The sequence below is a fragment of the Bison bison genome, unplaced genomic scaffold, assembly GCF_000754665.1.
Source record: "Bison bison bison isolate TAMUID 2011002044 unplaced genomic scaffold, Bison_UMD1.0 scf7180017864324, whole genome shotgun sequence".
NCBI lineage: Eukaryota > Metazoa > Chordata > Mammalia > Artiodactyla > Bovidae > Bison > Bison bison.
Window position 1 is genome coordinate 5,045,705 of NW_011494896.1, and position 9,840 is coordinate 5,055,544.

General features: G+C 43.5%; 1 protein-coding gene across 5 annotated transcripts in view; it reads left to right on the top strand.

The window, feature by feature from the left end:
• Positions 1-9,840, top strand: part of DLG2 (discs, large homolog 2 (Drosophila)) — a 2,340,373-nt gene that overhangs the window by 2,326,149 nt on the left and 4,384 nt on the right. For all 5 annotated transcript variants that reach the window (XM_010853191.1, XM_010853193.1, XM_010853192.1 and 2 more), the window contains 2 exons: positions 47-219; positions 2,555-2,664. In XM_010853191.1, coding sequence (XP_010851493.1) covers positions 47-219; positions 2,555-2,664 — 283 coding nt within the window. The remainder of the gene's footprint in view (positions 1-46; positions 220-2,554; positions 2,665-9,840) is intronic.

A 9,840-nucleotide genomic window follows, 5' to 3' on the forward strand; every position in this document is an offset into this window, starting at 1 on the left:
ATGAATATAAAGTTACCTTATTTTCATTTTTTTTCATTTTATAAAGATACCACAAGGCCAAAGCGTGACTACGAGGTGGATGGCAGAGACTATCACTTTGTCATTTCCAGAGAGCAAATGGAGAAAGACATCCAAGAGCACAAGTTTATAGAAGCCGGCCAGTACAATGACAACTTATATGGAACCAGTGTGCAGTCCGTGAGATTTGTAGCAGAAAGGGTATGTTCTCCAGTCATCTTACATCTCCCCTGAAGAAGGTACCCAGGTGGCAAACTGCATTTTTTTTTTTCCTGGTCATTACTCTTCCCTGATTTCATTTGTAAATTTTGATTCAGTATTCCTTTTAAGAACTCTGAGCAGAGAATCTCTTGAGAGCAAGGTCATTAATCTTTGTTCTAATCTCAATAAAGTATGCTGACTGACCTGACAGGGGAGAGGAGGAAAGGGGGCTTATAAACCCAAAGGCAATTAACAGCTTGAAGTTTATGGAAATTCACTTTGTCTTTGACTCACTTTTCTTTGGCCCCAATAACTGAACTTGTTCTAAAACCTTGGTCGCTTTCGGTTGTTTAGATCAGAATCCTCAGTTCTTTTTGTTAGTAGGAGTTTACTTTTTATCTCCCTGAAAACTTGAGATGCTTCTGGTGGAAGGGTAGACAGATGAGGTGGACTGCCTGGCCTGTTGCTGGCAGATAGTCTAAGTCAGAGGAGGCATAGATGAAATTGTGTGTGCAAGTCGCTCAGTCGTGTCCAGCTCTTTGCGATCCCATGGACTGTAGCCTGCCAGGCCCCTCTGTCCATGGAATTCTCCAGGCAAGAATACTGGAGTAGGTTGCCAGTTCCTGCTCCAGAGGATCTTCCCAACCCAGGGATCGACCCCAAGTCTCCTACACTGCAGGCAGATGAAATTATCCTGCTGGTAATTTCAAGGGCAAGGACATGAGAAGACTGTGTAAGGGCAAATAGGATAGGAAGACCCTTGAGATCTGCCTCGAGAAGGATCCTGATCACCTGTGAACACCGAGGACCAATGTCACAGAAGAAGAAAATAAAAAGTTAAGAGCCCATCGTATTTGTTATATAAGTAATATTTGTTGGGTTGATTTGATTTGACACAACTTCCCCCTCCCCACTTTTAATGTTTTAGTTAAAAAACTTCAATGAGAAATATTCACATTTATCCGAGAATACAGTAAGAAGGTGGGTCAGGTTTCTTCTCTCTGGGATGCTGGCTTCTTTGAGCAATATCACACTGTTTCACATCACTTTTCTGGATCATTGTATCTGTTCTCCTCGAACATGAAGACACAGCCTTTGTTATCTCAAACCTTTCTGACCAGTGAATATGCAAACTTCATCCAGGCATTTTATGTAACTGCCACATTTCACAGATAGCAAACTTGGAATATATTAAGTGATAAAAAGTTGAGCCATCTCACTGTGTTTCTCCTGTAAAAGCTCAAGTACTCGCTGGCCTCTTTATTTTTACGTGGATATTATGGATGAGCTTTTATTCCCCTTTGTTGATTTAGGACTGTTTATATCTGCATAGTATGCTTTTTCTCTTCTTTGTAAAGTTCTTTGGGCCTCAGGGTAATGAAGCCATTTCCCTCCAGGAGGTAGAACATAATGTGTGGCAAATGTGTCTACTCCCCAGAAATACTTTATAAAGCAGTTCCTTGCTCTGAGCACTCATTGCAGTGGAAGCCAAGTTAAATGAGGTATGCTACAATGTAATAGGGTTTTTATTTGTTAACAAACCAAAAATTTACATACGCTATGCAAACCTCTCTCTCCACAGTTAAGATAAAATACTTAAGGTCACTCTCTGTGTCTGTCATTGCTCTGTACTAGATGGAGCATATCAAAGGCAGGACATGTAGAAACACTCAGCAAATATTTATAAAATTGTTCTTAACTCATGGTTACCATTCTTCCAGATTTAGCACTGGCCAGGGTGAGACAAGAAGGTATTTATTTATTCCAACCAGCTAGACTTGGGTTTGAGGCTTAGCACTGAGACCTGCGTGAGTTTCTACTATATGTACTGCTGACATGAGCACTGGGCAAGTTAGTATTCTTAAGCCTTAGCCTTCTCTTCTGTAAAATGCAGTCGACAATTCACATGTCATAGGTGGGGAATTCCTTCTTTGACTAGTTGGGAATTTCTTTTCGACGATTGTCTTCAGAGATGGTTTATGAGGGTTTCATGAGAATGGACTCAGTCACATTATATATGGCTAGATGGCTTCCTTGTGCAAAACATCAGGTATTTATTTAAGGAAATAAATAAAGTTAGCTGAGATAACTTTAGTAAAATGTCTACTCTGTTGGCTGACACTTAGTAAAGGAATAAGAAACATATTACTGCAAACATTCGGCGATGACCCTCTATACCAACTTTTATTTATGCTTTGCAACAATTCTTTTCAAAATTTGAAGAAATGTAGTATCTTTTACCTCCCTCTAAAGCATACTTACTTTTTTTTTCTTTTGCTTTGATTATAATCATTCTCCCTGGATTAACACCGTATTTTTCTTTTCCTTCTCCCAGGGCAAACACTGTATACTTGACGTATCAGGAAATGCTATCAAGCGGTTACAAGTGGCCCAGCTGTATCCCATTGCCATCTTCATTAAACCCAAGTCTCTGGAACCTCTGATGTAAGTGGAGGGCAGCAGCAGCCTTCATCCAGCCTCTTGTTCCATACGACAGAGCAAACTGCTAATAGCTCTTTGCCATAAATGTTTACACATGGGAATTGCCGTTGTCAATTTTCTTAAGCATTCCCTTTTTTAATGATAGATCAAAGTTCTTTTGAACCACTAGAGACACAATGTCAGTAATTCCTGAAAATGTCTTCGCTAATGTTTCTTGATTTTTATTTTGTTTCACAAGTTGTTTTTGTGTATGACTTTTTCATTTTGTCTCCTTGTTTTGAAAGTAGGTTGGTTTGTTTTTATTTTGTCTTGCTTTGCTTTCCAAATGATAGGAAGCAATCGTCTTTAAATTGTCTCTTACTTATGAGAGCAATTCCACTGGTAAATCTTTTTAAATGTGTGAGTTTTCGTAGCGGGGAAATTTTTCAGACTCTCTCCATGGGTGTTTCACATTGTTATGGCATAGAATTCTTGTGTTCCTTAATTAAAACCTCATGTATATGGACCACTAGCCTTAAAATGGCAACCCACTCCAGTGTTCTTGCCTGGAGAATCCCAGGGACGGGGGAGCCTGACGGGAGGCCGTCTATGGGGTCGCACAGAGTCGGACATGACTGAAGCGACTTAGCAGCAGCAGCTTTATAGGGAGTTTTATTAACGGCCTGGCTGTAAAACACCTACAGTCTTAACCAATAGCTCCAGACCTTTGCACATTTATGAACAGGGAGGAAAATGTATGGCACAGCCTCTTTTATTCTTTTTATTTATTTTAATTACTTTATTTTTCTCTGTGGTGGGTCTCTGTGGCTGTGCAGGCTTTCCTCTAGTTGCGCACGCGGGGCTACTGTCCAGCTGCAGTGCGCAGGCTTCTGACCGCAGTGGCTTCGCTTGTGCAGAGCTTGATTCTAGGGCGAGCGGGCTTCCGTAGTTGCAGTTCCCGGGCTCTGGAGCACAGGGTCAGTGGTCGTGGCTCATGGCCTTAGTTGCTCCACCTGTGGGATCTTCCTGGACCAGGGATGGAACCCCTGCCTCCTGTATTGGCAGGCGGATCCTTTACCAATGAGCCACCAGGGAAGCCCTATTCCTTTTATTTTTCAGAGGACTTGTTAAATATCATCCTTCAAAAACTGGGCAGATATTCATGATCTGGCTATAAAGGGACAATATTTGGGGGGATGCTTTGATAGAAATTGGGGGCTTTGTTTTGTACACCCTCTTACACAAAAGTGATGCTGTAATAGCCTTAAAGGTAGAAGAGCAAAAAGGCTAAGAGCGGGGACCTGGAAGCTGGTCAGGCGTGGTTCTGCTCCTTTGCCACTGTTCCAGTTATGTGAGCTCGGGCAATTTGCTTGACCTCTGTAAGACTTAGTTCCTCAGCTCTAAACTAGACACATTAATAATGCAGACGTCAGAGAGCCAGTGTACAGATTAAACAAGATCTTAAGTGTAAAGTTCTCTATACCATTTTTGGCATACAGTAAGTACTTACTAGGGGCTTTCCAGATGGCACTAGTGGTAAAGAACCCGCCTGCCAATGCAGGAGACATAAGAGATGCTGATTCAGTCCCTGGTCGGGAAGATCCCTGGAGGAAGGCATGGCAACCCACTCCAGTATTCTTGCCTGGAGAGTCCCATAGGAGCCTGGCGGGCTACAGTCCATGGGGTCACAAAGAGTCAGACATGATTGAAGTGACTTAGCACAGCACACAGCACAACCACTTACTAACTGGTAGCCATTATTACTATGAAAGATTCCAAGTAACTTTATTGTAAAAGGAGTGGAACTACTTTATCATTACAAAACAGGTGAACAGTGCCTTTCCCAAGAGGCGCAAGAGATAACACCAGTGCCATTGTAAGAGCCTTGCCCAAATGTGCCTCTGTTTAGGCCTCGAGGCATTAGAGCATTTGACAGGGTTCACAAGTGAACCATGAAGTACTGGAAAACAGTGTTTATGGAAAGACCAAGGAAAATGAAATCATTCATCCCAGAGGTGAAAGCAGTTACTTGTAAAGGATCGACCGGTTGTTTAGCACCTTCCCTGGGAGGAAGAAGCTATAGTAGCTGGAACTGCAGTCTACGAGGATTAAGTTAAACATGTAGTCAGTCTTTGGGGCAATTGCCAGATGTGTATCTTAAAAGCAGAATTGCAGGCAGACGCTTTACCGTCTGAGCCACCAAGGAAGCTAAAAGCAGAATAGATTCCCATAAATAAGAGATGGACAAAAGTTCTTACCAGGATGAAAAAATAAAGTGAGGAGGTCACTCTTCATACCTTCTGCCCCATGAATTTAGGCATAAAATTATATCATAAAGGCCTTTGGGAACTTCCCTGGTGGTCCAGTTTCCAAGCCTCTGTGCTTCCAGTGCAGGGGGCCTTGCTTCTATCCCGGTCTGGGAACTAGATCCTACATGCCACAACTAAGAGTTTGCATGGTCCAATAAAGATCCCACGTGCTGCAAGTGAGGCTCTGTGCAGCCAAGTATTTTTTTAAAAGAAAAACAAATAAGAGCTCTGCCCACAGCCAGCACATGGAAAAACAGGTATTGATGATAAAATAATGGTTGTTGGCTTCCCGGGTGGTGCTAGTGGTTAAGGACATGCCTGCCAACGCAGGAGACATAAGAGACATGCGTTCAATCCCTGGCCAGGAAGATCCCCTGGAGGAGGGCATGGCAACCCACTGCAGTATTCGTGCCTGGAGAATCCTCATGGACAGAGGAGCCTGGTGGGCTACAATCCACGGGGTTGCAAACAGTGAACACGTGACTGAACTGACTTAGTACTCAGTAGCATCCCTGAGTGGAGAAGGCAATGGTACCCCACTCCAGTACTCTTGCCTGGAAAATCCCATGGATGGAGGAGCCTGGTAGGCTGCAGTCCATGGGGTCGCTAAGAGTCAGATACAACTGAGCAACTTCACTTTCACTTTTCACTTCCATGCATTGGAGAAGGAAATGGCAACCCACTCCAGTGTTCTTGCCTGGAGAATCCCAGGGACGGGGGAGCCTGGTGGGCTGCCATCTGTGGGGTCACACAGAATCGGACACAACTGAAGTGACTTAGCAGCAGCAGCAGCAACATCCCTGAGAGCATGTATTAAGTTCCTCCTCATGTCAGCTACTGTGTTGAGCACTGAGCAAAGTGAATTAAGCAGCCACACATTTCCCTACATAAAGGTGATTTATAATCTGAGAAGAGCCTCATAAATATTATTAGTACTGCTAACATTAATAAGACGAAGAGAAACATGTCCCCCACCTCCTGGAAACAGCATCTTAAAGGCCCATTTCAGAAAGAGCAGAGTAAGCTTTCCCATCACAAACAAGCAGTGGGTAAGTGGCTTCCCGGGGAAGGGAGGCCTGGGGGAGAAGAGCAGCTGCACGTTTGGTTCAGCGTGCCCCTGGGGACGTTCCCATCTGGTGCTCAGCAGGAGAAGGCCGGCTTCCTCCACAACTGCAAGACGACTTACTTAATCTGGCCTTAGGGCCCCGTCACGGCCACTTGTGACCAAGGAGAAGTAAGCGTGCTGAAGGCTGCACCCCACGATGAGACGGTGAATCTGACCTCACTTGCTGCAGCCAAACGTTTGCATAGTGCAACACCAGTGACATTCAGACCGATGGGATCGTGTTAGGAAACGCTGGATGTTTACTTTCCAGTTCAGTCTTTCTGAGGGTTTACTTCAGGAGCAAAGCTGGCATGAACTGCGCCTTCCCCAGGGAGGGGTGAGTGCCAGGTCAGCTGGAACCGCAGCATGGCAGCTGCCACATTTGGGACCAATACATCATCACACACAGTGTCCTCAAGTGCATCACCCACATCAAAGCACAGGACTTATTAGCACACACATCGCTGACTCTTCAGAGAAGCAGAAAATCAAGGGTGTGTATGAATGAGCTGTGTCTTCACATTGTACCGCCATGTGACTTCTATCCCCCACCCCTCCCCATGGCAATGAGTGGCTTTCCTGTGTGTCTCCACCACGCCACCCAATATGCTTTTACCTTCTTGCTCCCTGTGTTTACTTCTGTCTTCAACTATCCTGTAATTATGTTTATTTGTCTGTCCATTCATTCATTCACTTATTCGTTCAACAAATTTAAGCGCTGACCAAGATCCATGCCACATGCTGATGAACAAGCCCTGGTCTCTGGCCTCAAAGAACTGGCAGACTGGTCAGGGAGACAAAACAACTTCATGTATTAGAGGATAAAAACCTGAATTCAAGGGGCTTCCCTGGTGATCCAGTGGTTGGGAGTCCAAGCAGGCTTCCACTGCGAGTGTTGCAGGTTCGATTCCTGGAAGAGGAACTAGGATCCTTCGTGACACACAGTGAGGCCAAAAGAAAAATTCAGTATTGCTGCAATAAATCCAAAGGGAATTCAGAGAAAATAGGCCAGCATGGCCAGGGAAATCAAAGAACATCCAGAACTACATGATTTCTTGACTCCTGGAGCAAAATACTATCTTTCTATGAGAAGTATCCATTGGTTTAAGCTCAGCACTTTCTGCCACCCAAAAATGACTGCCTCTCAAAGCTTCTAGGGTTAGTGCTGTTTGGGAAGAGAATTATAGATACCATTCCTCAGACAAGATGAGTTTATTTCAACAAGACTTCAGGGAATTCCCACTTCTATATATTGTAGCCATCAACATCAAGCCTATAGTCATGCTAATGTCTGACTTCAGTTCAGTTTTGTATATTTCTAAATAGGGGTCTCTTTTGAAAGAACATCTTAGTGTAATGAAAAGTCTGTTTAACTAAAAATTGATTAGTGAAAAACAATAACTTTGAGTGCTTTCATGAAATTCACTCCTTTACCTTAAGCAAGTCTTACTTACTACTTCTGGCCTCAGTTACTTGCTCTGAAAAAGGAATTAAGACTACATGCTCCACACCCAGTTCTCTGACTTCCTAAAGTGAGAGGCAAAGGCAGCAATGCCTTCAAAATTCTGTCTGCACCTCTGATGCATCCCGATGGACCAACCAAAATGTCTTTGCTCTTGGCTGAACTTTTATCAGCCCAGTGCAGTCACACTGATATTTTTATAATGATCAGAGGCAATGATTATCAGTCTTTGAGTAATAAAATGTCTTTGATTAAGAAAGAATGAGAAGGTAAAATATTCTTTTTTTTTTTTTTAACATAGACTTCAGGTTTATTCTTTTTTTTTTCTAATTTTATTTTATTTTTTAAACTTTACATAATTGTATTAGTTTTGCCAAACCTAAGAAATATGGTGTATTTGGTTGGCAAAAAAAAAAATGTTCACACCTAGAAGACATGGAAGGATAAAGCTGCCCCTGGTTGGGAATCCATAGATTAGGTTACTCTCCATTTTCCTCCCTCCTCAATTTGTCCTTGAAACTTTGTTGGATCAAAATAATCTCACAATGATTAAGCAGCACACACCTACAGTTAATGATACACCAACAGCTGAGAGACTAACAGGAAGGACAGAGAGCGCCTGGTGTAATTACAGCCCATTTTCCTATCCACCGAAGAACTGATGCTTTCAAACTGTGATGGTGGAGAAGACTCTTGAGAGTCCCTTGGACCGCAAGGAGATCAAACCAGTCCATCCTAAAGGAAATCAGTCCTGAATATTCATTGGAAAGACTGATGCTGAAGCTGAAGCTTCTATACTTTGGCCACCTGATGAGAGGAGCCGACTCGTTGGAAAAGACCATGATGCTGGGAAAGATTGAAGGCAGGAGAAGGGGACGACAGAGGATGAGATGGTTGGATGGCATCACGGACTCAATGGACATGGGTTTGAGTAAACTCTGGGAGTTGGTGATGGACAGGGAGGCCTGGCGTGCTGCAGTCTGTAGGGTCACAAAGAGTTGGGTACAACTTAGCAACTGAACAGCAATTCCTATCCAAACAAAAATAAAACAAAATAGGCGTCAGAGATTCCTTCCTGCCAGGCTTCTCTTTCCAGCTCACTATTTGATATGACTTACTTAGAGCCTGTTTGAAATATTTTGGTCCCAGAGTTTTTGATTGTTCCATTCTCTCTGCATCTTTAATTCAAGCCATCTTTAGCAGTTCCTTGAAATTCCATTTGATAATAAAAACAGAGGAAGTCCAGAGCTCTTTGGCTATAGACGTGCCTTACAGCTTGAAGTTGAGCCTCTAGAGCTACAGAATCCTTTTTCAGCCTGAAAGACACACATGCCTGAGGCGCCCGTCTCGTTTTCTATAATTTGTTGGAAGACTGTCTCTGTTTCTCCACTCCACATGTCTGCTGCCCACACTGAAGATGAACAGCAGCCTTTGGGGAGGGTGGGAAGGTCAAGAGATCTAAGCTTTCTATGAGGTCAGGACCTGAGAACAGTCAAGTCTTATTCTCTTAGATGGAATGAGCTCCGGAAAGCTGTGAAGTATCTTCCCTTCTCTCCACTTGCTCTCCTCCCCTCCCTCTGGCCACCCCAGAAGATTGTGTTCAATTCTAAGTCATGGACTCAATGGACATGAGTTTGAGCAAACTCCGGGAGATGATGAAGGACAGGGAACCCTGGCATGCTGCAGTCCACGGGGTCACAAAGAGTCGGACACAACTGAGCAACTGAACAACAACAACAACGTCCCGTATTTAAAAGAGGTTGAAGAATTGAAAGAGACACGTGTACCCCAGTGTTCATCGCAGCACTGTTTATAATAGCCAGGACATCTGCCCATCAGCAGATGAATGGATAAGAAAGCTGTGGTACATATACACAATGGAGTATTACTCAGCCATTAAAAAGAATACATTTGAATCAGTTCTAATGAGGTGGATGAAACTGGAGCCTATTATACACAGTGAAGTAAGCCAGAAAGAAAAACACCAATACAGTATACTAACGCATATATATGGAATTTAGAAAGATGGTAACAATAACTCTGTATACGAGACAGCAAAAGAGATACTGATGTAGAACAGTCTTTTGGACTCTGTGGGAGAGGGAGAGGGTGGGATGATTTGGGAGAATGGCACTGAAACATGTATAATATCATATATGAAATGAGTCGCCAGTCCAGGCTCGATGCAGGATACTGGATGCTGGAGGCTGGTGCACTGGGACGACCCAGAGGGATGGTACGGGGAGGGAGGAGGGAGGAGAGTTCAGGATGGGGAACACGTGTATACCTGTGGCGGATTCATGTTGATGTATGGCAAAACCAAT